The sequence below is a fragment of the Lathyrus oleraceus genome, chromosome 7, assembly GCF_024323335.1.
Source record: "Lathyrus oleraceus cultivar Zhongwan6 chromosome 7, CAAS_Psat_ZW6_1.0, whole genome shotgun sequence".
Classification (NCBI taxonomy): domain Eukaryota; kingdom Viridiplantae; phylum Streptophyta; class Magnoliopsida; order Fabales; family Fabaceae; genus Lathyrus; species Lathyrus oleraceus.
Genome location: NC_066585.1, coordinates 333,844,305 through 333,872,245, shown reverse-complemented (window position 1 = coordinate 333,872,245; position 27,941 = coordinate 333,844,305). Strand labels below are relative to the sequence as shown.

At 34.8% G+C, this 27,941-nt stretch overlaps 1 protein-coding gene and 1 pseudogene across 1 annotated transcript; both read right to left on the bottom strand.

Moving 5' to 3' along the window:
• Positions 1–1,487: 1,487 nt before the first annotated feature.
• Positions 1,488–5,032, bottom strand: LOC127107882 (patellin-3). Its single transcript, XM_051045227.1, has 5 exons — positions 3,974–5,032; positions 3,237–3,605; positions 3,002–3,126; positions 2,330–2,471; positions 1,488–2,109 (listed from the first exon to the last, which is right to left on the bottom strand). The coding sequence occupies exons 1-5, from the start codon at positions 4,901–4,903 to the stop codon at positions 1,855–1,857; spliced, it is 1,821 nt and encodes a 606-aa protein (XP_050901184.1). The 5' UTR covers positions 4,904–5,032; the 3' UTR covers positions 1,488–1,854.
• Positions 5,033–27,333: 22,301 nt separating this feature from the next.
• Positions 27,334–27,433, bottom strand: LOC127109228 (uncharacterized; annotated as a pseudogene).
• Positions 27,434–27,941: the final 508 nt, after the last annotated feature.

Below are 27,941 nucleotides of genomic sequence, written 5' to 3'. Positions count from 1 at the left end.
CGAGGGAGAATGTTTTTATCTTCCATGTCATCTCGTTGATTGGTGTCCTAGAAAAATAGAGTCGTTTCAAAATTTCCAAATAATTCAAACAACTAAATGTTAAATCATTAAAAGACCTCCTTTAATATGCATTGAACTTTCTAAGGAAGAAAATAACTAAAAAAACAAAATAATAGAGTTCAAAAGAAAACACACCCTCCCTAACCACCTAAAGATTTACATAGCACACCACGACATCACACATAATGAATAAGTGAAAAATTGACTCAACAGACCCAACATATAACTCATAAGAAAGATCGTCAATGTCTAGGATATTTCTATGTCTTAACAGATTCTCTAATAACAATCATTAAAGATCCTAAATAATCAATTTTCTTTTCTTTTTAAAAAAATCAAGAGTAAATAAATAATTATATATATCATTATAAAAAAATTAAATAAAAAATATTAATATTAATATTTTTTAAAATAAATATTCTAATTTCTATAAACTAATTATTAATGATTAATTTTTAACATAATATCAAATTTATTTACTTTATTTTTGGGTAGATTAGGTAGTTCAAAACTTATGTGTTAGGATGGATAGGTGGATGAGTTGTTGGTATAAGGTTCATTAGCTCCAATATTTTTCTTATTTACTTTTTCATGACGTATTAATGGAAACAAGTTGTTGATTTATAAAAAAACAATATATTTTTTTATTATATTTTAATTTGTATTTTGTAGAAATAAATTAATTTATTTTGTAGGGTTAAAGTAAATATGATAACTTTTATGATAGAAAAAAAATCATATTCTATTATACCATCAGACACTTGATTAAAATAGAATAGAATATAATTATTTTATCATATGTTTTATCTTGTAGATTAAACAAACTTTTTTTTATAATTAATTTTTTGTTAAGAGAAAAAAGCGAATATTTAAGAGCTTACTTGTTATCTTCTTCGAGATAAAAACCTCCGGGATATGCGTAATAATTTTCATCCTAATCCTTGAAATGCTTTAGGGATTTTTTTTCTCTATCTTTTACTTGGAAAAAGACCCTACTTAATGGGATAGTCTCCCCCACTAAATCAATAATAATATTTCCCCTTTATTTTATTCTTCTATTATTAAAAAAACAGTTACTTTACTTTCAGAGTTCTTTGATGAAAACGACCAAAAATAAATAAATAAAAGAACGTATTTTCTCACAAATCATCCTTATCTCTAAACACAACAACTCTTTTTTATTAAAAAACACAACTAAATATACCAGTAGACGTTACAAAAAGGAAAATGTTACCTGAAAAACCAAATATACTAGTAACCTCACTTCACTCGTATTATGACTAGATACATTCCATAAATAAAAATGTCTAGATACATTGTCCCTACAAATATAACAATTATAGAAAAACACAACAAAATGATCTATGTGAAACCACTTGTTAAAAATAAGACCAAACAAAACTCATGCAGTAAATAAATTATAAATATAGACAAAAAAACAATGAACTTTTCTTTTATAAAGGAACCCCAATTGAGTCCATAACAAAGGTTTCATCAGATTCAAATTCAAATTCAAATGAAAAAAAACACCACATTACTATTGAAGATATTAATAAGTAATAATAACTGTAAATAAAATTTCCCAACCCCATACATGAAACAAAAATAATTTACAACCCAAATGAACAAAATACCCCTATATAAAAGAATATAAGTAACCCACCCAATAACTTTCACAATAATGTTATAATAATCCTTATAATGAATACAAAACACCCTTAGTATTCTTCTTCATCTTGGTATATCATTCTCTTTGTCAATGAAGAATTCAGACATTTTTTCTTGAAACCTTTTTTATTCAGAGATGGGTGTGGTCTTTGACCGGTAAAGAAGCTTCTTTTTCTTTGATGTTTGGTTATCAATGGTGAGTACAACTTTACCAGGTTCTCCGATTTTGAAGGTGTTGGTAATTACTGTTTCATCAGCTGGTGAGATTTTCCTGTTCTTCTGTACTATCACTGTGTATCCATCTTCAGCACTAGGCACAAATTCTGCTCCATAGCTCACATTCCAATCCACAACTCTGATTTCCCAAACTACAGTGCTTTTCTGCACATTCAATCATTCAGTCAACATACTAATACTAAATATGCACATAAGGATCATGGTTTTAAATTGTAGTCTGCAACTGTAATCGCGACTGCAATATTGCTAATTTTTTAAGTCTCCACAACAGCATCACAACCACAATTTAAAGGTTCACAGTGTAAGCGTAACCGCAATTTAAAACTATGATAAGATTGATTATCAAACAAGTTTTTATTCTCACCTCAGAAATTGGGAACTCAACAGCATGTTTTGTTGCTGGTTTGATAATAACCTCTGTAGCAGGGTCAGCCGTGGTGAATTCCTGTTCGCCTTCTCTGCTAAGTCCTCCATATTGAACTGGCACTTGCTCAGGAGCTATATATCTGTTCCAGTCAAATATTTATCAATAAGAGCTTACTAAATAGCAACATCAATAATGATATATTAATAAGGTATGTTCCCAAAGGATCCAAAATTTATCAGCAACTATAATTGCAGCCGCATCTAGGACTGGAATCTGAACTACAAAGTCGAGGTTTTCTAGGTCTCTGCAACCAAAACGCAACTATAGTTGAGGCTACACCAACTGTATTTGATCAAACTCTAGCAATACCACCAGGGATTGAATTATGACTTAACTCCTTGGCATGAGTGGTGTTAGACATCAATTTTTCACAATATCAAGAATAGCAACGTAAAACTACTTTGTAGGCAATTTAAAACCTTGTTGGTTGGAATAAGTGGTATTTGACATAGTTTTCACAATATCAAGCATGGCAGCAAAAAACTACTTTATAGCCAGATTTATAACCTTATAGGGTGATAATAAAACCAATAACTTACTTCTTATGGGCTAAAAAACATGACTCGTATTTACGATGAAGCACTAAAAAAAGGAGAAGGAAAGACTTACTTGAAAAGGGTATCAGAAGATTTGGAGGAGCCAGCAAATACAAATTTGCTCTTGGTCCTCTGTGTCAGGAAAGGACTAATCATCCTAGAAAAGGCAAGGTACCACCAAGGAACATTGATAAAAATCTACACAAACAGAAACAAACAAAAAAAGGCACCAAATTAAGCAACAATATTAGTCACTAAACATGAAAAACTCGAACATACTTAAAAAAATCACGATAACTGTCAATAACCTGTTTGGCAACAAATTCGGGGTAGTTATCCTGAAGCAATTGAAGTGCCTGATTAGTAGCTTGTCTAAGCTCCTTCTTAACAAATCCAGGAGAATTTTTAAGATCATTAATTTGAACAATAGTAGCGATTCCAGATGGAGCAAAGTCGAGTTTTCTAACACTTTTCTCCAATGACTGAATCCTCCAACGGATAAACTTGTTTCTCTTCTCGTCATCAGAGAAACTTTTTTGATACAATTCCTTGTTCTCAAACTCGCCAAAAACATTGTAGTAAACCGGGTGACCTTCTTTGTCATAACCATCGGTGAAAACAACTTTGTCCCAATCAGTTCCAAGATCTTCTTGAAGAAGTGCTTCAATTCCAAATTCCTTTGATCAGAGACACAATAAGTTAGTAACTAAATAATAACAACTTATTAACAAACTATGATCATGTTATGCTTGAATTGAGTTCTTTGAGTTTATCTAATCGCATAAACACGAAAGACTTTTTGAAAGAACTTATGAAAATAGTTGATGATTCATTATCATAAGCTATCCAAAATAGGTTATGAAAACAGCTTATCTATGTAAATATATCCAAACATAAATTACTTTATCTTCAACTCACTTTTAACTAGAATCAATTTTACTAAATCAATTCATTCAAAATCAATTTTTTCCACCGCAGAACCAAACACACACTTAATAGCTAAGTAATAACAAACTATTAACTCATCAAACTATGTTTTAATTACCTTTCTCCAAAGAACAGTTTGTTTGATCATCGTGAAAGCTTCCTTCACCTTGAAATCCCTTGCTCGAAGGAATTTGAGAAGAATCACATCGCTTCTTTCATCAGCTAGCAAGGGAATTCCCCATAAATCAACTTCTTCTGGTGTAGAAGGAGGAACCTCCACATCAACAGCAACAGGCAGTTCAGTAACAGGTTGTTCACCATCACCGTTAGTAACTGCAACTGATACTATGCTTTCTTGAATAGCTTCAACCGTTTTCGCACCGTCTTCTTCAGTACTCGAAGCTATTTTTTCAACAACTTCCACCACTGTCTCCTCCACCTTCTTCTCTTCAGGTTCGGTTTTAGCTTCAGCTTCGGTTTTAGGTTCCTCGGAACTTGAAGCTTTTTCTTCTTTCTTTTCAACTTCTCCTTCAACTTTTTTCTCTTCAACGACTACTTCTTCAACCTGTTTCTCTTCTGCTACTACTTCTTCCTTCTTTTCTTCGGTTTTGTTTTCTTCTTCAGGTTTTTTGTCGTCTTGTGCGGTTACTTCAGGTGCCTTAACTGGAGGAGCGGTGAACTCGCGTTTGTTAAGTGCTTCCTTAATAAGCTGTTTGAGTTCATCGAGTGCTTTTTTCTGAAGTTCAGGAAGTTCAGAAACCACGTTGGTTTCTTCCTTGAAAGAAACCGATTGAGAAATTTTGTTCTCAGCGGCGGTCTCATCAGCAGGCTTAGCGTTCTCCGTCACAGCTTCAGCCGGCTTCTCGGGATCTTCAGGAACCGGAGTAACAACAACGGCGTCCTTGTCAGTCGAGACCTCAGCAACAGCTGCGGCGGCGGCGGTGGTGGTGGTGGTTAGAACTTCTTCAGCGGGTGGTGGATTATCGACGGGAGTTTGAGAGGTAGTTGTAACGACTTCATCAGCTGGTTTTTGGGGTTCTTGAGCCATTAGAGTGAAGTTTGAGATTAATTAGGGTATTGGGATGAAAGAGAGAAAGGTGGTGGGGAGAAATGTAATAGGGAGAGAGTGAGATTGGTTTGTTAGGAGTTGGAGAGAATGGGCTTGGTTGTTGTGTTTTATGTAAAGAGATTATGATAATGATGGGGAGAACCAGTCTGTCTGCCAGCAGGTACATCACTTTGTGGGCCCAATTACACCTCTATCTCTTTCTTTCTTTTATTTTCAACTTTTGTTTCTTTTACTATATTCAATTCTTCTTTTTCTTTTCTCTATTTATTTATTGATTTGAAAAAAATTAAACCAACTCAATTTAATCCAAACCAAATTAATCTCAACCTCATCAAACCAATTCAAAACAACCTTGCATGCTATTAAGTATGCTAAAGCTCAGAATTGGTGAAATCTTTAAATTCAAATTGATTTTTAAAATGGTTAGTTTAACTTACAACTCTTCTTTTCTTGTGTCTTGGCATTAAAAAAAATGAAACAATTGTTTGGCTCAAGTCAAAGACATGAATTTTACCTTAGGTTTTAGTTCTAAGGGTTTTTTTTTATACTTGTAATAGGTTGGTTCTTTCCAATTTTAAACTTCATTTTTCTTGAAGGGTTTGGTCTTGTCCCCAATTTTCTTGTATCTTTTTCCTTTTAATTTATTGGTGCATGGTTGGTTCGCCTTTGTTTAAAAATATTCAAACCAAACGAAACAAATCAAACGAAACGAAATTAAATTAGACAAAATCAAACAAATAAGTAATTGAAATCACAACAAAGAGAGGGAAAAACGAATGGTATACATAACCAATACCATAACCAATAATGAGATAAACAGTTGGATATATGATTCAATTTCGATCTTCAACCATACAAAATGAGAACGATATATCGAGAAAAACTAATTATTCAACTGAAGGATTTTGTCTTCGATAGAACTAATCATTAAAAATAAAAACAAACATATTCTCAAAATTTTGGGAACTCAACAATACAAGCGATGAGTAGTTCAAGGAGGATAAAAAACAAGCTCTGATATCATGTCAAAATATTTGCCTGGATGCCTTTTGCTTTGATATTTCAAAGAATATATAGTAGTTGCAACATTTAAAGCTAATAATTAGCAAATAAACCAATTCTTTGTTTGTCACTAACTTGTCTAATTTATTATAGGAAACATAATAAATATAATTATACAGTGATATTATTTATGCTGGAATAATTAGATTTTTCAAAAAAAAAACTAAAGAAGAATCAGAGAGAATAAGAGAGATAACTTATATTATGAAAATGAATTTTATTAAAGTGAAAATTGCAGTACTTAGATTTACATCGTCACCTGTATATATAGGCAACCAAGACACAATTCACTAACTGCAGTATTCGACTTTGTTGAATACTTGCTTACACACTTTGACGCATATGTTGTATTCGACTTTGTCGAATACTTCTTCTTAGCTTACTTCGACTATGTTATCTAACACAACTATGTCGAATTCAGCTTTCCTACTAAAACATTGAACTATGTCTTCTAACACACCTCTTAATTCATATTTTTGAGGCTTCTAATCCCAATGTTTCTCTTTAAATCATCAAACTTGGCATTCTTTAGGGGCTTGGGGAGTATGTCAGCTAGTTGTCGTTCTGACTTGCAATGCTCAAGTTTAAGCTTTCCTTTATTTACCAAATCCATAAGACAATGATACATCTTCTCTATGTGCTTACTTCTACCATGACACATAGGGTGATTTCCAAATCGATAGTTAACTTGTTATCTACAAACAACCTCATTTTCTTAGGTTCCATGATCTTGAGCTCTTTGAGCAACATCTCTATCTATATCGCTTGACATGTTGCATACGATACAACCACATACTCAGCTTCACAAGATGACAAAGCCATAATGCTTTATTTTCTTGAGCTCCAAGAGATTGGGACACCTCTTATCATGAATATGTAGCCTGCAATACTCTCCTTATCATCTTGATCTCCATTGAAGTCTGATTCGGTATAACCATGTACTTATGCATTTGTGTTGGTATTACTTTACCTTGGCATCAGCACACCATGATCAATTGTACCTTTTATGTATCTCGACACTCTTTTGACTATAGTGCGATGACATTTTTATGCCTTCTCCGTAAATCTGCTCAACAACCCAGCACTTTGACAAATATTGGGTCTAATGTTGCATAGATATCTTAAGGATCCAATGATTTGCTTGTACAATGTTACAATTACAAATTTATCATTTGTATCCTTTCTCAATTTTATTCCAGTGTCCAACGGTGTGACAGTTGCATTACAGTTGCTCATCATGAATCTTTTCAAGATGTCTTGAGCATACTTCTTCTGGTGCTGGAACATTCCTGATACATGAAGCTATTTAAAGGATATACAAAGAATCATCACCGACCGAAAGCTTTGATCGTTGAAAGGTACATTACAAAAGAAGCTTTTGACTTTTGTTCAAACTATTTTTCAAAAACAAAGTCTATTAGAATTCCAAAGTCTCTTCAGGCTGACAGATTTGAAGGTAGAGGTACTCAAGGTTTAAATGTTAACTCAATGGATCGAGATGTAGTACTTGAAGAACATTTTTATATACCGAATAATGTTAGTTTAGTTGAACCTTACATAGCTACTCATAAAGCAATTATAAAGAAGAAATATCCCCATAAATGAATGACAAGTGGTTGTTGACACGACATTGTCATACCCTCAAATTTTTCATACCCATATCATCTTCTTAAGCCTTAATACCTAAGCATGCATCTCATAAATGTCATCTCATATGCATTTTTACTTGATAACCACAATAATTCACAAGCTTAAGGTATGGGATTCATCTGTATAACCTCAAGATCTTCTGATCGTTGAGGTTCGCCCAAGCCACCTCAACCCTAATCTCATCCTAAAGAACCCTACAAGGCTTGGAGGATTGCTCAATACATCTCACTCACTCCCAAAGTCCAATATTGGGTGGTGAGTCCCCTTTGAAGAAGCTTCAAGATTCATCTGGTCACCCAAGGACCAAACCCTAGCTCTTGACCCTTTTTTGGCTTGTACAAATCTTGATTACTCATGGATATTGGCCATGCCATTTAGGATACCTAAAATCCAAAGGTTTTTCATGCCATATAACCTTTAAAACATCTCAATTTGATCCCTACATCTCAAACCCTATTCATCTGGCGATGGTCCTTGATGAAACTTATGGCTCAAGAATCTCTAGCTTGAGGATTTCTTGGTCATTATTCTTGCTCATTATTGGCCATCAAATCACACTAAAATTCATTCAATATCATTTCATGTCCATTACAATCATAATTAACCATTAAAACACCCATTCTATCCATGTTACAAGTGTTTGGTTCATACATGATTTTTCAACTTTCGATGACTTGATCCACCCACCAATTTGACCTAAAATCATTCCACAGAGGTCCCAACTTCACTTGCCATCATGATATGATCATATAAACTCAAAACATCCATCATTGTGCCTTGGAAATCAAGAAATCACAAAATCACCAAACTAGGTCATGTTGGTTGGTCACTTTTTGGCAAGAATGGCATATGGGAAGTTCCAAAGACCATAACTTTTTCATTTTTCAAGATTTTTAAATTCCACTTCGATCCAAATATCCTAAATATCTTCCTATCCAACTTTGTTTAAATTCCCAAGACCTAATTCATTGAGGAAGGGGTTCAGTTTTGCTATTGGCCAAACTGGTGCAACATCATCCCCTAAAATCATGTCATGACCACTACTTTGACACATTGCCATTTCCAAACCACAAACCCTTTTGAGCTGGTTATTTTTTAATTTAATCAAGTTCATGGCAAGGAACAAATGGCCCATACTTGGTTCAAAGTTGTTGACTATCCATGGTGCATAAGCCAGATGCACATCATTCAAAATTTGCAATTCAACACTCCAAGACCTCAAATTCATTCCTTCTGATCCCAATGGTCCACAAACACTTTGCAAATGGTATTTTGGTAGGTTTAGAAATCAACTTTCACTTGGAAACAACTCCAAACAGAAAACCTGATGCCATGTGCAAAAATCAGCTTTTGCCCAAAATGGAAAAAAGAAGATTTTGCAACAGGCTTCCTCATTGCTCTTGGTTGCTCCAGTTCCATGCTAGGGATCAAAATAAACTTGCCTACAGTGCAAACAACCATAAAAGGTAGTCGTTTAAGTGTTCCCTAAGTCAACACCAAACATGTTTCAACTCACATGCCAATTCTATTCAAATCCCTTCAAACTCCCCCCAAAACCATCCAGACACCTTCCCTATAAATATGTGAAGGTGTTCCACTGCCTAACCGCACTGAAAAATGCCTTAATATCCATCTGAACATTTGCACATAACCTCCATTGACAGAGCACCGGGTTTTCATTTCCAGAGCTCTTCAACCTTAAACCACCACCCATAAAGATTCACCTAACATCACCCAAGCTTCCCAAACACTTAACCACTCTTTCCCAACCCTCATCTGACCTGAGACATACCGTTAAAAAACTCCCCTGAGCAACTTTTGATCAGGTAGTTTCACTCACCCCATCTCTAAAATAAGTTTTTAACCACTTCGAAATCACTCACTGAACATTTCCCCTAAACTTACAACTTTGATTACTTAGTTTTTAGAGTTTAATTTTTTTTTAGATCATCTATAGTCTTCAATATCGTGGTGAAAACTCCCTACTCAGAGCCAATTAATGGCTCATGAGTGAGGAGAATATTTGTTATTGATCATACAACAAACCTTGATGCTTAAAACTGATTGAAAACTCGTGTTTTTGAGTTCGGATTATGAGTTGGTCGGAGGTTGAAGACAACCGTTGGCGTGTGTTTTGAATTCAAACCAAATGTTTGTCACACTCTGATTGGTTGAAACGCACATACATCCTATTTATTTATTATTTTTATTATTTATTTGTTTCGCTCTACTTTATATCACAATCGGGCCTTTGGTCCAGTGGGCGAGGGGGTTGATCCCCCCATGACCCCAAGGTCAGGGGTTCAACCCCCAACGTGTGCACCCTGACCATTTTTTTCACTTATGTCATTTTATTTATTTATTTTATCCTATTTTATTTCCACTTTGATTTTATTTTTTAACCCTCTTATTTTTATTATTTTGAAAATATGTCGAACATGAACCCCCCCCCCCCCCCTTATTTTTACCTCTAGAATTTAATGATGACTTGTTTTATTTCATTTGAATTATTTTTGGTGGAATTATGAGAGCTTGAACTTAAGGACTAATGAAATCCATTTAAGTCATGGTATGTTTGGATTAGGGTTGACTAAAACCTTCCATACTTCAAACTTACCATTGAATGATCATGTATTCATCCATGATACTTTAAAGCATGTATAGGTTGCCCCTACTTCAAATAACTTGGTCATTTGACTTATGGATGAAGTCTTATCTTGTTGACTTAATTTCATCCGATACATGGTTGTTCATTTGTTTTGTAATAACCCCACAAACACTTTGCTAACTTGTTTATATTAATCCTTTATCTTGTTAGTATTATTATCTTGTTCATATAACCTTGTTAACCTAATAACTCAATCAACTTTAATCTTCCAACTTTGGGTTGTATATGAAGGAGAATACTGATCCAAAACGCAGCGAAAATTAAAAATTCTCCTTTAGTGATCCTTACGAATGGTCATGATCAGTGATAGAAATTGTTACCTCTTATGGCGATTAAAACCTTTGATGTAGATCTAAGGAGTGATCACGAACGTTGAATGGTGGCAACGCCTCTACTCAGTCCACACGAACGGATTCTTTCAGTCTCAGTGTTAGCTGCTACGTATGAAGGCTTTAAGTGAGAGAGAGAGAGAGAGAGAAACAAAATTTCATCTAATGAAATGCTTCTGCACAAGGGTTTTATTTATAGAACCTCTTGTGTCAGCTGCAAGCTAAAAAGCCCACTTAAGTGTATGTGGCTCATATCTTATGATATACCAAAATCAATTAAGTGTGTGGTACCTTACCATATTTCGTGTTCTACTTAAGTGCACCATACCTTACGATGTTCTACAATTGACTTAAGTGCATCGTACCTTACGGTATTCCTTATTTACTATATCTCCCATCAATCCGTCCTTTTGTGTGTGACCCTGTAGGTTTTCACGACATTGGCAATTATATTAAATCACATATTTAACATAATAAACAGTAAGCGGTATCTAGCAACACATCACTGCTATCCAAGACACGAAAATGTCATGTGATCTGACAAATCCTTTTATGATAATACTTGTGTGTATAATTACCCTTTTGCCCCTATGTCTATATTGAACACAAGGCATATATTGTGTCATCCTTATCCAGTTCAATATTGAGCCCTTAGACATTTATTCTATTACGCAGGATGGGCAAATTCCATCTAGGTCACTCATATCCCTCAACATGCTTCTTGGATTACCCATCAACTGTCTTTATGGTCATCCAATTACGGATAATGTTTGATCAGCAATAAAGCACTCGACTCTACATCTAGGGTCCATAGTGGTTTTAGGTCGAAAGGTGGTATACACCACTATCACCATGAGAATAACTAAAGACACTTTGCATAACATTCTATGTAGTATTCTCATAGCGGGTTAATCCAGTATAAATATTACTCCTAATATTCATACCTATGTTTAATACTTGATAACTCCTTATCCATGATCCATGAGATGTGATCATCAGTCTATATACATAATAGTCTTAAAGTTTTAATGTTATCCCACTTTACAGCAAAGCTCGACTACGGATACTTTAAGAATAATGTCCTTATGTTTAATGGGATCTCATGATTAAGCCACACTTGATACATTAAACGGACTAGCTATTCTAGGGACTTTATTAAACAAACATAATAAAGAAAAAAAACCTTTTATTATTAATAAATAATTCGATACAAGTACCAAAAGTATTGGCCTCTAGGGCTTACACCAACAATCTCCCACTAGCACTAGAGCCAATCAGGCATACCCTTAATGCCCATAGATCTAGTATGGCCATCATGCTTCTGCTGCGCAAGAGGCTTTGTCAGTGGGTCAACAATATTATCAAGTGTAGGTACTCTGCATATTTTCACATCTCCTCTATCTATTATCTCTCGAAAAGGTGATAACGCCTAAGTATGTGTTTGGATTGTTGGTGAGATCTAGGCTCCTTAGCTTGTGCGATAGCACCATTGTTATCACAATAAAGATCAATGGGATCCATAATGCTAGGAACTATGCCAAGTTCACTAATGAACTTTTTGATCCAAACAGCTTCCTTTGTTGCACTTAAGGCGGTAATATACTCAGCCTTGGTTGTAGAATCAACAATTGTATCTTGCTTTGAACTTTTCCATCTCACAGCGTCACCATTTAAGCAGAACACATAACCAGATTGCGATCTAAAGTCATCCTTATCTGTCTAGAAGCTAGCATTGGGGTATCCAATTACAACAAGCTCTTCCTGAACTCCATATATATATATATATATATATATATATATATATATACATCAAGAATGAGTCCTTAGTCCTTCTCAAATACTTAAGGATATTCTTGACAGCTATGCAATGAGCATCACTGGGACCAGATTGGTACCTACTCGTTGCACTTAAAGCATACGAGACATCTGGTCGAGTACATAACATGGCATACATGATAGATCCTATTGCAGATGCATATGGAACCTTATTCATTTGATCCCTTTTTTCCTTAGTTTAAGGGGATTGTGTTTTTGATAGACACATGCCATGTTGCATATGTATGAATCCTTTCTTGGAATCATGCATATTAAAGCGTCTCAACACTTTATCTATGTATGTACTCTGACTTAGGCTAAGCAGTTTTTTTTATCTATCTCTATAGATCCCGATTCCTAATATATAAGCTGCTTCACCTAGGTCCTTCATAGAAAAGCATTTCCCCAACCAATATTTTACTTGTTGTAGGGTAGGGATATTGTTTCCAATAGTAATATGTCATCTACATATAATACCAGGAAGACGATCATGCTCCCACTAACCTTATTGTAGACACAAGGCTCATCTTCATTCTTGATGAATCCATATTGTTTTACCATTTCAGCAAAATAAAGATTCCACCTTTTGGAAGCTTGCTTCAATCCATAGATTAATCTCTATAACTTACATATCTTTTGGGCTTCTTTTGGTATGTCAAATCCTTCAGGTTGTGTCATGTACACATCCTCAAGAAGATTCCCATTAAGGAAAGCAGTTTTGACATCCATCTTCCATATTTCATAATCATGATATGCAGCGATAACAAGTAAAATTCGAACAAATTTAAGCATTGCAACTGGTGAAAAGTTTCCATCATAGTCAACCCCATGAATTTGTTTATATCCTTTTGCAACCAGTCTTGCCTTATAGGTATCTACCTTACCATCCATGTCAGTCTTCTTTTTAAAGACCCACTTGCATCCTATAGGGTTAACTCCTACAAGAGGCTCTACCAAGGTCCAAACTTGGTTTATGTACATGGAATCCATTTCAGATTTCATGGCTTCTAGCCATTTCTCAGACTCGGGACCAGTTATGGTCTCTTGGTAGGTCACAAACTCATCTTGATCCATGAGTAATACATCACCTTGATCAGTTATGAGATATCCATATCTCTCAGGTAGGTGACGTATCCTACTTGACCTACATTGGTCGTGTTCTACTTGAGCATGTTGCTCTTCCACAACTACTTGTGTTTCTTGCTCTAATTGCTCCATAGGTGTATCAATGCTTTGTAATTCTAGAATTTCTTCAAGCTCTACTTTCCTCCCACTATTTCCTTTAAAAATAAAATCATTTTCTAGGAAAACTCCAGTTCGAGCGGCAAACACTTTTCCCTCAGAAGGATTGTAGAAGTAATAGTCTCTTGTTTCTTTAGGATAGCCCACAAATAAGCATTTTTAAAATTTGGGCTCAAGCTTAGTTGAAATTTGTCATTTCACATAAACTTTACAACCCCAAATTGTCATGTAAGACATATGTGGTTTCTTACCACTCCATGTCTCATATGGTGTTTTCTCAACCTTTTTGGATGAAACACAGCTAAGTGTGTAAGTTGTTGTCAATAATGCATGTCCCCAAAAGGAGTTTGGAAGATCGGCGTGACTCATCATGGATCAGACCATGTCTAACAAGGTTCAATTTCTTCTCTCAGATACACCGTTCCATTTGGGTGATCCAAGAGGAGTAAGTTGGGATACAATCCCACACTTTTTTAGATGGTCATCAAACTCTAGGCTTAAATATTCACCATCTCGATATGATCGAAGAGTTTTAATATTTTTACCTAGTTGGTTTTGTACTTCATTCTTGAATTCCTTGAACTTTTCAAAGGACTCTGATTTGTGTTTCATTAAATACACATAACCATATCTACTGAAATCATCAATAAATGTGATAAAGTACTAAGAACCTCCTCTAGCAGGTATGTTCAGTGGTCCACATACATCAGTATGTATGAGGGACAAAAGATCATTAGCTCTTTCACCTTTTCCTGTGAATTGAGACTTTTTATCTTTCCAATTAAACAAGATATACATGTCTCATATGATTCATAATCAAAATAGTCCAAGAGTCCATCTTTATGGAGTTTGGAAATGCGTTTCTAATTTATGTGCCCTAATCGACAATGCCAAAGGTAAGTTGGATTTAACTCATTAGGTTTCATCCTTTTAGTATTAATGTTATAAATAGGCATTTCAAGATCAAGGACATATAGTCCATTGTTCATTTGTGCGGTAGTATAGAATATATCATTCAAATAAATGGAGCAATAATTGTTCTTTATTATGAATGAAAAATCAAACTTGTCCAAACAAGAAACGGAAATAATATTCCTGCTAATTGCAGGTACATAATAACAGTTCTCTAACTGAATTATTAAACCACTAGGTAGATTCAATACATAAGTTCCTACGGCTAAAGCAGCAACCTTTGCTGCCAACTCGTAGGTCAACTTCACATTTTTCCAAATCTCTACTCCTTTTTAGCCCTTGCACATTGGTACAAATGTGAGAACCACATCCAATATCTAATACCCATGATGCAGAAGTAGATAAATTAATTTCAATAACAAAAATACCTGAAGTTGAAGTCTCTACTCCGTTCTTCTTATCTTCCAGGTACTTTGGGCAGTTTCTCTTGCAGGTCTTACCGCAATGGAAGCATGTGCCTTTATTTGCTATCCCTTCACTAGGATTTAAAGCAGGAGAAGTGGGTTTGGGTTTGGCAACTTCCTTGCCTTTCCATTTACCACTTTGCTTGGTGGCTCTTTTGTTTTGTCTCTTTCCATTTTCGATCATTATAATGGACTTCCCATTTGACTTCAGATTCTTCTCAGCAGTTCTTAACATGCCTAGAAGTTCAGGAAGAGATTTGTCCATATCATTCATGTTGAAATTAAGGACAAATTGACTAAAGCTATCTGGTAACGATTGCAAGACCAAATCAGTCGCAAGTTCCTTTCCAAGCCCAACCTCTCAAGGTTCTCCACATACCCAATCATCTTGAGCACATGGGGACCTACAGGGGATCCCTCAGCTAACATGCCTTGAAAAAGGGCTTTTAAAACTTCAAACCTTTCATGTCTTGCCTGCTCTTTATAGAGCATCTTCAGGTGTTCGATCATATCGAACACTGTCATGCTCTCATGTTGCTTTTGCAACTCTGAGTTCATGGTAGCTAGCATGAGGCAAGTAGTTTCATTGGCATCATCGACATGCTTCTTATAAGCATCTCTTTCTGCCTTAGGTACAGAACTAGGAGGTTCCTCTTCAGGAACCGGTTTCTCCAAGACATATAACTTTCTATCATGTTTGAGGATAATCCTCAAATTTCAATGCCAATCTAGAAAATTTGTCCCAGACAATTTTTCCTTATCAAGGATTGATCGCAAAATGTTGTTAGAGGTATTTGTTGTCATGGTAATCTACATGAAAAAAATATGAAAATATAATTATCACTAAAATAACATATTTAATTAGGTCTTTAATTAAATATGCTCTCACTATTTTACTCAAAACAAATGACCTTCACCATTTGATTCGGAAAATCCTGTTGGAAGATTTTCTAGTGTGTCGAGATCCACATTTCACTTTGTTTTAAGTCAGCGTAGGCGGATTACACAAAACTAGGTTATTTAGGTAGGAACTCCTTCCAATTGTATCTAATACAACTCTCGAATATTTTAGTTGGGTGAATAACTCCTTATTTCAATCCATCATATGGATCATTTCCAACTCTTGCTTCTAAACGTATATAATCTTATTATAATTTGTTTATTTAAGTTTCACCCTTTTCTTTAACAATTGGATATTACAATTATCCCATCGCACCTTACTAATATAGAACATGCACCTCGCATAAGTGAAACCTACATTATTCAATACTAGTCTTGGTGATAGCTTGGAAAGCATACACTTAATATTTAATTTGAGGGAATTTGCAATTATTTTGATCTCACCGGCTTATTTATCATATAAATTGTCTCTCACATGCATCAACATACATTCACATGCATCAACATACATACAAAATGAAACAGTTATGGCCCCTAGCGCAATTGTTCTCCCAAGCCAATGAGAAAACCTAAGCTAACCTAATAACGATCTAAGCTTCTCCAAGCAAGATCTTCAAGGTTGTCCTCCTTTGATATTGCATTATTCTCTTTCTTCATAACATTACATTACATAAAAGAAACTCATTTTACATACGAGGGAATGAGATGAGAAAAGAAGTTACATTAAGAGATTAAAAGAGAGGCACACCACACAGGTCATATTTTAAAATCCCAAACACAAAATAAAGGAAAACCAAGGCCATAACCGATCACCACATGACAATAATAATAAACACATTATTATTATTAATTTAAATTCTGCTAATTAAATAAACCAAATTAAATTTTGACAACTGATCACACTATGCAAAATTTTAATGAACAATTCATTTGAAACCGACGTCGATTTTTGCATCAACACTTGATAATTTAAAGCACAACTCTTGTGCAGTCAGAACCCTATTCACATAACTCTTTGACAGCACAACCGTTGCATCGTCATGAACCCTAATGCAATAATTTCATACCGTTAAACACACCTCAATTATTAATTCAGTATGATTGATCAACGCATCATTGCTTCACCATACTAATGTCGGATTCCGAAGCAAATGACCATTGATCGCTCAAAGGAAAACAACCATTAAGGGTTTGAATGAACGAAAATGAAACAATATATCATATATACCGTATTTTGCATCAGAAATACTTATATCATATATATAACTTGATCGATCTCAACTGTGTAACCTATGGACGATCAATGTATCACTGCTTCACCATACTAACATTGGATTATGAAGCATAGTCAACATCAATCATCCAAATCGTACACACATGATGCCAAATTTAATTACTCATTTATTATTTAATTCATTTTGTCTTTTAATCGTATTAATACAGAAAATACAGAAAATAAACAGCTATCAGATGCATGGTTTCGTAAGTGGCTCGGATACCATTGAAGGAGAATAGCGATCGAAAACGCAGCGGAAATTAAAAGTTCTCCTTTACTGATCCTTATGAATGGGCATGATCAGTGATAGAAATTGTTACCTCTTGTGGCGATTGAAACCTTTGATGCAGATCTAAGGAGTGAACACGAACGTTGAATGGTGGCAACGCCTCTACTCAGTCCACATGAACAAATTCCTTCAATCTCAGTGCTAGCTACTACGAATGAAGGCTTTGAGTGAGAGATAGAGAGAAACGAAATTTCATCTAATCAAATGCTTCTGCACAAGGGTTCTATTTATGGAACCACTTGTGTGGGTTGCAAGCTAAAAATCCCACTTAAGTGTATGTAGCCCATATCTTATGATATACCAAAATCACTTAAGCGTGTGGTACCTTACCACATTTCGTATTTTACTTAAGTGCACTGTACCTTACGATGTTTTACAATTCACTTAAGTGCACCATACCTTACAATATTCCTTATTTACTCTATCTTTCATCAATCCGTCCTTTTGTGTGTGACCTTGTAGGTTTTTCCTGACATTGACAATTATACTAAATCGCATATTTAACATAATACACAGTGAGCGATATCTAGCAACACATCACTACTACCCAAGACACAAAAATGTCATGTGATATGACAAATAATTTTGTGATAATAGTTGCGTTTACAATTACCCTTTTGCCCATATTTCTATATTGAACACAAAGCATAGACTGTGCCATCCTTGTCCAATTCAATATTGAGCCCTTAGACATTTATCCTGTTACGCAGGATGGACAAATTCCATCTAGGTCACTCATGTTCCTCAGCATGCTTTGTGGAGTACCCATCAACTGTCTTTATGGTCATCCAGTTACGGACAATGTTTGATCATCAATAAAACACTCGACTCTACATCTAGGGTCCATAGTGGTTTCAAGTCGAAGGGTGGTATACACCACTATCACCATGAGAACACTTTGTATAACATTCTATGTAGTATTCTCATAGCGGGTCAATTCAGTATAAATATTACTCATAATATTCATACCTATGTTTAAGACTTGATAACTCCTTATCCATGATCCATGAGATGTGATCATCAGTCTATATACATAATAGTCTTAAAGCTTTAATGTTATCCCACTTCACAACAAGGCTCAACTATGGATACTTTAAGAATAATGTCCTTATGTTTAATAGGATCTCATGATTAAGTCACACTTGATACATTAAACAGACTAGCTATTCTAGAGACTTTATTAAACAAACATAATAAAGAAAAATCATTTTATTATTAATAAATAATTCGATATAAGTACCAAAAGTATTGGTCTCTAGGGCTTACACCAACATTATAGTCTTCCTTTTGTCAATCTATTGATAGATGAATTTGAGGTTGAACAACTTTCTTTGTTACAAATCTATGGTAAGTTGATACATCGATCATCTTACGTACTTCGTATCACTGATAAGTTATCTCTCGATGCGCCATATTTTGAATCTATTGACCTAAAGATAGATAATCCCCTAATGTTGGCACACTTGTTCATAACCATAACTTAACCTAACTTTGATTATTACTAACCCTTTGTTATTATCATTGTTATTATTCATTGTTATTTACTTTTTTGTCCTTAACATTCAAGTACTCTTTATCATCATCATTGTATAAACTCCATCAAATATGTTTATTTAATGTCATTTACCTTCATTATTATCATACTCATAAAATGAACAAAAACTTGATAAAATTAAAAGACCAAAAAAAAGTCATGGCACTTAATAACCTGGACTTAGAGGATCCCATTTAGGACCTTTTCTTGGAGCCTTTTCCTTTACTCTTTTTTTGACACTTTGTTTCAAACACTTGGGTTTCACCCGTACTTACACTCTGGTTGTAAGAATGACATCATGACACCACCTTAGGGGGACATGTTTGTAAGACAATTATCCTTTGTTTAGCATATGTCACTTTTGCACACACAAGGCTTTCTCTTGGGCTACCTTACAATGAGACCCTTTTATTTCCTTGTTGGTTACTTTGCATTCATGTTGCATAAGCCATATTTCTCAATCAAATAAATAAACCCTAGATTCAACGTCAAGTGGCTTTTTCTTAATCAAATTAAAAAATACTTAATAACTACGATTAGTATTGTGCGCCATGAGCCTTAAGTGGTGGAGAATGAGTGATAATGGAGCATTATTACCCTCACTCTGATTATTTTGGATGCAAGACGCTTGACTTATTGTCTAGAATATTCATCTTTGTCCCTAGACTTTTGTGCAATCTAATCATAAAGTCTTTTCATAAACCCTTTTGTTTAAGGTAAAATCAACACAACCCATCAAACCTAATTTTGGTTCCTTAGGGAACCCACCCCGAAAACACTTTTCTCAAAGGTAAAATCAATTAAACGCACAAATATTTTCTACTCGAACTATGGAGTTCTAATTCCTTATCCCCGAATGAGTGATACGTAGGCACAAGGGCCACAATCCTTGACGAACATTATAATAAAAAAAACCCTCTCTTTCACACATTTTTAAAAAAAAAACAATAACAGATAAGTTCCCATGTACGTAAAACAACCCAAATGGTTCCCATGAAATACCATGGACGTGAGGGGTGATAATACCTCCCCCTTGTGTAACTGACTCCCAAACCCTAATCTCGGTTGCGAGACTGATTTCTTATCCTTTTCTATCGCTTCCTGTGCGTTTATCTTTTTGAGGATTTTATCGGCTACTTCCCCTCGCCTTTCCGATAGAGGCATATAACTAAAATTCAGCGGTGACTCTTCTAACCTTTTTGTTCAGTCCAGTTCACTCGATATCGCGTTCAACCCTGGTGGCGACAGGCATAACAATGAATTCATAAGTTGGTGTAATAAAAAAAATTCTAATAATGATGGTGCATCCAAGACAATTAAATAATTGTCTTACATGCCAAAATTTACTATGATAAGTTGGACGGAATACAACATTTCTAATTATTCCTTTTATATAAAAGGAAAAGATTATCGTAGTACAATGCAAAATAGTAGGGTTACAGTTGAGGTCGAATCCATGTATTTTTCTAGTTCAAAAGATAAGAATCCTATTCTGGAAATCACCATGTTCTATGGTATCATTGAGGATATTTTGGAGATTAATTATGTTATTTTCAAAGTGCCTTTATTTAAATGCAAGTGGGTTCCCAATAACAACGATGTACAAACTGATGAGTTAGGATTCATACGGGTTGACCCTGGCAAGGAAACTTATAACACCGAACCATTCATCACGATTACTCAAGAAAAGCAAGTTTTTTTATGTGACAGACCCTACAAACTTAATGAGGAGATGATCGATTGTTCTCACAAGAAAACACATTCCTCATAGTGATGCTAAAAGTTTTAATATTCCTTCCACTTCTTCTTATACAACACAGGTGCCTAATTCATATAAATAAGTTGATAGAGATGATGTACATGCAAATAGCTTAAACACGCAATTTATCATTACAAGTCATAATTTTAAAACTAATACATTAAAATAAAATCATCACACCTTAACCATATTCATTTCAATTATAATGAGTAATTATTTGTCCAAGCAAATAGCTTAAACGCATAATTCATCATTACAAGTCATACTTTTGAAACTAATACATTATAATAAAATCATCACACCCTAACCATATTCATTTCAGTTATAAGGAGTAATTATTTGTCCCAACAAATAGGTTAAACACGTAATTCATCATTACAAGTCATAATTTTGAAACTAATACATTATAATAAAATCATGACACCTTAACCATATTCATTTCAATTATATAGAGTAATTGTTTGCCCAAAAAAATATGTTAAACACACAATTCATCATTACAAGTCATAATTTTGAAACTAATACATTATAATAAGATCACCATACCTTGACCATATTCATTTCAATTATAATGAGTAATTGTTTGTCCAAATAGAAAGCTCAAACACACATTTCATCATTACAAGTCATAATTTTAAAACTAATATATCATAATAAAATAATCACATTTACCATATTCATTTCAATTATAAGGAGTAATTGTTTGTCCAAGCAAATAGCTTAAACACACATTTTATTATTACAAGTCATAATTTTGAAACTAATACGATATAATAAATTCATCAAACCTTAGCCATGCATATTAATTTCAATTATAAGGAGTAATTGTTTGTCCAAACAAATAGCTTAAACACACAATTCATCATTACAAGTCATAATTTTGAAACTAATACACCTTAACGATCATCAAGAAGACATATGAAAAAAATTAACAAGTATTTTATATTTTTCATTCATAATTTATTGTATGTTATAATTTCTAATGATATTATTTTCTAACAATTATTATTATTTGAAATTATATGTGTTTAAAGTCAAGACATCAAGAGACAAGACACCAAGATAACAAGATAATATTATTTGATGTATGTACATTTTAGGTTGTTTTGTGCCATTTTGATTTTGATGTAATATATATATATTTTGTTCCTAATGGAACTGTGTCATTGATGTAATACAAATTTTGGTCTAATTCAATTCACACATGGGTGTATTGTTGTTTCCGGTCTGATAAGATTCAGAAATATTCAGGTTAAAAATTTGGGAATACGGTAAAAATTGAAAAATATATATTAAAATAAATAAATAATATCACAACGATTTTAATTCAACCTTTGTTATAAGTAGTACGCTATCAAAAATAATAAAATACAACAATCGCGTTGCTGGGATCAAACCCAAGACCTATAAATTATTTCACAACGATTATTTTCTTTACCTGTTGTTATAAGTAGCACGCTACCTAACTTATAACCACAGTCACTCGCCCATTATGGAAACCAACATACATACAATCACACACTAATTAAGAGCGGACGTGAAACCGTCATTATATGTGTTTCACAACCGTCATTATATATGTTTCCCGCAGTAGGGGATGGAAAGCTATGTGGATGATCTTGGGGTCAACAGGTCAATGGTGACTTCAGCAGTTGGATCTGACATCATTGCCTTTTTCCGAACCAAAATGCGGTCGCAATTCGTGACTTTGAGATTAAAAGAATCTTATAGTGGAAATTTGTGAGAATCAAAAGTCGATTCCCACAAATGGAGCCACTGTTCCAAATTGGAACCCGAAATAAGTGAAGGTTGAATGGAACAGAGTTCTGATGTGGTGGAGTGAGCTTTCGGTACGGTGGAGCGGGGTGGATTTGCAAAATTATCACTTCAACGCCTAAGTCAATAAATGAGTGAGAATGTAATATGAGTGTATGAATGAAAGAATACATGAAATGACATGTGTGGGACTTTATATAGTGTGGGTAGTTAAAATCGTTCCCGTCTGATTTTGTGTCTTACACGGAGGTCGTCTGATCGTATCTGACAACAGACGAACGTTCGAGGGTGAGGATCAAATACAAATTCTCTAGTTGCGAATCCTTTGAGTCATCAACGTTTTGATCAACATACTCTTGGACTAAGCCTCATCATGACTGGACTTTCCTATCCCGGATCTCGTGGGCTGGCCGAAACAATTTTTTTCTTTTTGAAATTGTAATAGTTATTTTTGTTTGACTTTTGAAAAAATATATTTCTAGCAGAAGAGAACTACAATTTATATTTTTTTAAAGAACCTAAAAAAAGTTATTTATATCAAAATCATTTTAAATTTGATCTATAACAAACAAGCTAGTAATCCCTACCATATTTAATGTTTTTATTTAGGTACCGTATTACTATTTATTTTAGTTTCAGTTCTTCTCAACCTGATGTAATATGTATGTATAATAAAACAAAACTTAGTTGAACGTTTACATCAATCATGTATTCATTTGTTTTTTTGACGATCAGTCATTCATTAACTTGAAAAATATATAACCATAAACTTACGTGAAAACAAATACTTGTATCTAATCCTCTTGTTTTCATCAAAAATAATAATAATAATAATAATAATAATAATAATATAAGTAAATGGATCGTTCCTGATTAACAAAAAAAAATCCTTGAAAGAATAATGGTGAATTTTTTACAAATTTTTTTTAAAGAAAATTTCTAAAATAATTTTGGTTTCAAAAAAATTCTCAAAGTATCCCATTTTTAGGAGGAGACGTCAATTCAATTGGCGACTCCTCTTAAAAATTGAATGGAGACGTCAATTGGATTGGCTAGGACACATGCCATAGCCAATCCAATTAACGCCCATGTGTATTTTTGCAAAGGAGACGCTAATTGGATTGCCGCCTCAGTGCAAAATGCAATTTTTTTGTTATAAATAGATGTGTTGTGTCATTGCTCCACATCTCATTTCATCATTTGTCAATCATGTTTGATGTTCGTCGCCGATACGAAAATGTGATTTATGCGAGAGACAAACCTCAGATGCTGATGCTGTTCTGGAACATCACTACATTCGATCAACTGAAGAGGGAGCTGGTTCGTTGGTTAGATGGGAAAATACCAGAAGGGGAAAAATTAGAAGTATTGAGAGACTCGACAATATCTTTGGTTGGGTGCGAATGAAAACTGATAAGGATGCTAGGGAAATGATGTTCGGTCGAGATGACATCAATTTGATTGTTGTAATCAGTTAGAAATATTTCTATTTTCAGTTAGCTTATTTTGTACTGATGTTTGTTGTGAACCTCGTTGTAACAAAAACTTTATGATATATAATGATTGAAGGTTACAAAAATACAATGTTACAAAAAGTTTATGACCCAGATGATGCTCCTCGATTGGGACAGTTGTTCTTGTTGTGTCCTGGTTGACGATAGATACTACATGATCTTATCATTTTATCTGTCGAAGCCATTTCTGTCATGATACCTGTGCTGTTTGGCCTTCCTTTTTTCTTTCTATGCATCTCGCCGTTGTGTCAAACTATATCACCTTCGTATGGAGGCCATTATTCCTTCATTGGTAGTACCAAAAAGCTTTTATTATATACATTCATGACGATGACGGCCTTGTACACATCAGATAAATGGTTGTAAGCATCTTGACGAGTATATGCGCATGCTGCCATGACATGGGAGCAAGGAATACGGAAGGCCTGGAATTTTCCACAGCCGCACCAACTTCTGTTTAGTCTAACATCACGTGCTAAATTTGGTCTCCCCTCGTTGTGGTTAATTGTTTCCTAGACGCTGAAATTTTTCCTATGACGGTCAAAGACTGTTACAACGTGTGTGCTAGCTTTGATGCTCTCCTCTTTCATGACTTTCATGCAACACTCATTGAATACTTGCCCAGACATGAACACCGCACTCCATCTTTCACCTCTGGTTGCGAACATATAAGCCAACCTATAATAGGTCGATCTTACCAAGGCGGTTATTGACAGATTTCTAATTCCTTTGAATACCCCATTCATGCATTCCACAAGGTTTGTTTTATGTGGCTGATAACGCGAAATTATATCGCTTTTTAAGACTTAATTCAATTAAATTATATTATCATTTACGCTAGTTTATCTCATTTTATCAGATATTATGCAGTATTCCTCTTCTATTTATATCAGGTACCCATTTTGAAGCAAAAGTGAAGAAAAGAAGAAAAGGAGGTGTAAAAAGGAACAAAAAGGAGAGAAAAGGAACCAAAGGCCAAAGCCCAGCCCAAAGCGCACAAGTCACCAATGCTGTGCCTGTGACGGACGTCACAGGACGCGTGACGAGCGTCACGCGAAGTAGCCTTGTGACGGACGTCACACATGGTGTGACGAGCGTCACACCAGTCCACTAGCTTTTTGGCGCAAGTTACGCTCTCAGAAGAATGGAAGTAACGTTGAGGACTTCGTGTCCTATTCCCAAGCCGTGAATTTAGCACGCTGAAGACTCGTGGAAAAGAAGAAAAAGGCAGTTAGTAGCACTACTATAAATAGCTACCCTAATCCCTCTCGTTTGCTCTCCTCTCTTGGCCGTTTACACACACCGAAGCTCTGCCAATTTTCTGTTCAAGCTTTTGCTTAGTTTTTCTTTTTCCAGCAGAATTAATATTGTTTATTTTATTTATTTCTTTTGCAAGTTTTATTTTCTTCTTCCCTTGCAAATTTACCTTTCCCGTTTTTAGCTTTTAGATATTTTTCGCATAATAGTTTCTACACCGGAAATTATTGTGCAACTTTATACCGGATTTAACCTTACGTTATATTCCAGTTTTATTTCCTTGATTTAATTTACTGTTTAATTGAAGAATCCAAGAACAAATCCTACCGGCTTGTGGTGGAGTGTTCAAGACCATTGTATTACGCATTCAGGTTCTTTAATCGTTATTTAATTTTAATGTTTTATTCTATTGTTTATTCATATTGCCTGCCTGGAATGAGTCTGTTTATGCATGATATAAATTCTTATTTATTTAGCATGTCTGGCTAATTTGCCTAGGTATCGGTATGTAAAGTAAGCAGAAAAAGGGGTCGAGACTGAGTCGGTCTATCTAAACTTAAAATTAGAATCAATCTTTTTACGGTCTCAACTTACAGGTTTAATAACAAGATTTTTTACAAAAGTAAAGAACATAAAGAAGTTAAAACCAACAGAGCGAGAGTTTGAGGTTTTGACTGGACAGTGTGAGTTAGGCATTAATTCTAGATCAGGGCGAGAGCAAGTTTTAGAGTCAATTAAATTCTGACCTTTTCCAAAAAGTATTTTTAAAGATCGAATGTGAGGACGAGAGTTAAGCATTTGGATTTAATCATATAACCTAAGTCAACAGAGCGAGAGTTTGAGATAAGGGTGTTTAAAACGGTCAGTATTTTCTTAAAAAGAGTTTCTGCAACTTTATTGCTTTCAAAATATGGTTTTTGACTTAATTATAAGTGACAGCAACATTAATATAAAATCATGGTTTATTCAACAGAGCGAGAGTTTGAGATAAAACCTTTAACCAATAAAGTTAACTGAAACGATTTATTTTAAAAACCTGGAAACCGACAAAGACTTGATTCCCTAGTTTTGACGAACTACATACCGATATCCGTTTTATTAATATTTAATCTAGATATTAGTTTAGTTTTTAGCTTCCTTCCCCAAACAATCAACTATTATTCACCTTAGCTTTACGAAGTAACCTTAGATAACGGTATATCGATTCATAAGTCCCTGTGGGATCGATATCTTTAAAAACTACGCGATAGAACTGTGCACTTGCAGTTTGTATCCCATTCTCGACTCACACAGTCGAGCGATCAAGTTTTTGGCGCCGTTGCCGGGGACTTTTATTCAATCGATATCGTAACTCTTCCGTTACGCTGTAGAGACTAGGTTTCTTTTTCCTTCTATTCTTTCTTTCGTTGATTTGTATGCCACGCACTCGCTCTCAAGGCGAACCGCTCTATTTACGAATCAACGATATCGAACTATATCTCCGAGTCTTACGACGAATTCGGGAATATCGTGCTGAAAACAATCTCCCTCCTATAAACCTTCCTGATATCAAAAACATTTTTCCTTCTTTAACCGAGATGGCAGAACCAGCTCGTGCTCTTAGAGATTACGCCGCTCCATCGCAAGATGAACCGCATTCAAGTATTGCTCCGCTCGCAATCGAAGCAAACAACTTTGAACTTAAACCTTCGTTGTTGCAGGCTGTGCAACAGAACCAATTCTCTGGAAATCTTACCGAAGATCCAAACCTTCATTTATCCGTATTTGTCCAATACGCTGATACTGTTAAAGCTAATGGTGTCACTTCAGAGGCAATTCGACTTCGTCTTTTTCCTTTCTCATTAAGAGATAGCGCTAGAAGATGGCTTCAATCTCTCCCTTCCAACTCAGTCACCACATGGAACGAGTTGAAGAAAGTTTTTCTTGCCCGATATTTTCCACCAAGCAAAACAGCTATGTTAAGAGCCCAGATAAACAGATTTAAACAGAAAGACAACGAGTCTCTTTTCGAAGCATGGGAAAGATACAAAGACATGATGAGACTTTGCCCACACCATGGTTTGGAAGACTGGTTAGTAATTCACACATTTTATAATGGTCTCTTATACAATACAAGGTTAACAATAGACGCCGCTGCAGGTGGTGCACTAATGAACAAACCTTATGCTGATGCTTACCAGCTTATCGAGAGCATGGCCCAAAACCACTATCAGTGGGGAACCGAACGAACAACAGTGGAAAAACCTCAACCGAAAACTGGCATGTACGAGATAAGTAACCTTGATCACGTTAATGCAAAAGTGGATGCTTTGGTCCAGAAGATTGAAAGTTTAAACGTATCACCTCCAACCGCCGTGGTTGCTATAACTCAGAATTGCGAGGTCTGTGGAATCCAAGGCCACACTCCTGCGGAATGTCAACTCTTGACTGGAATCCAAACAGAGCAAGTAAACTATGCTCAAGGAAGCCCCTATTCGAATACCTATAACCCAAATTGGAAGAACCATCCAAACTTTTCATATAAGAGTAATAATGCTTTATACGCACCTGGACAGTCTCCAAATCAAACC

Excerpts from the sequence above, each read along its gene's own strand:
- LOC127107882 (XM_051045227.1), bottom strand. The coding sequence starts at position 4,903 with ATGGCTCAAGAACCCCAAAAACCAGCTGATGAAGTCGTTACAACTACC. Across the intron at positions 3,606-3,973 it reads AAACTGTTCTTTGGAGAAAG|GAATTTGGAATTGAAGCACT; the intron begins GTAATTAAAACA and ends CTCTGATCAAAG. Across the intron at positions 3,127-3,236 it reads CCGAATTTGTTGCCAAACAG|ATTTTTATCAATGTTCCTTG; the intron begins GTTATTGACAGT and ends CTGTTTGTGTAG.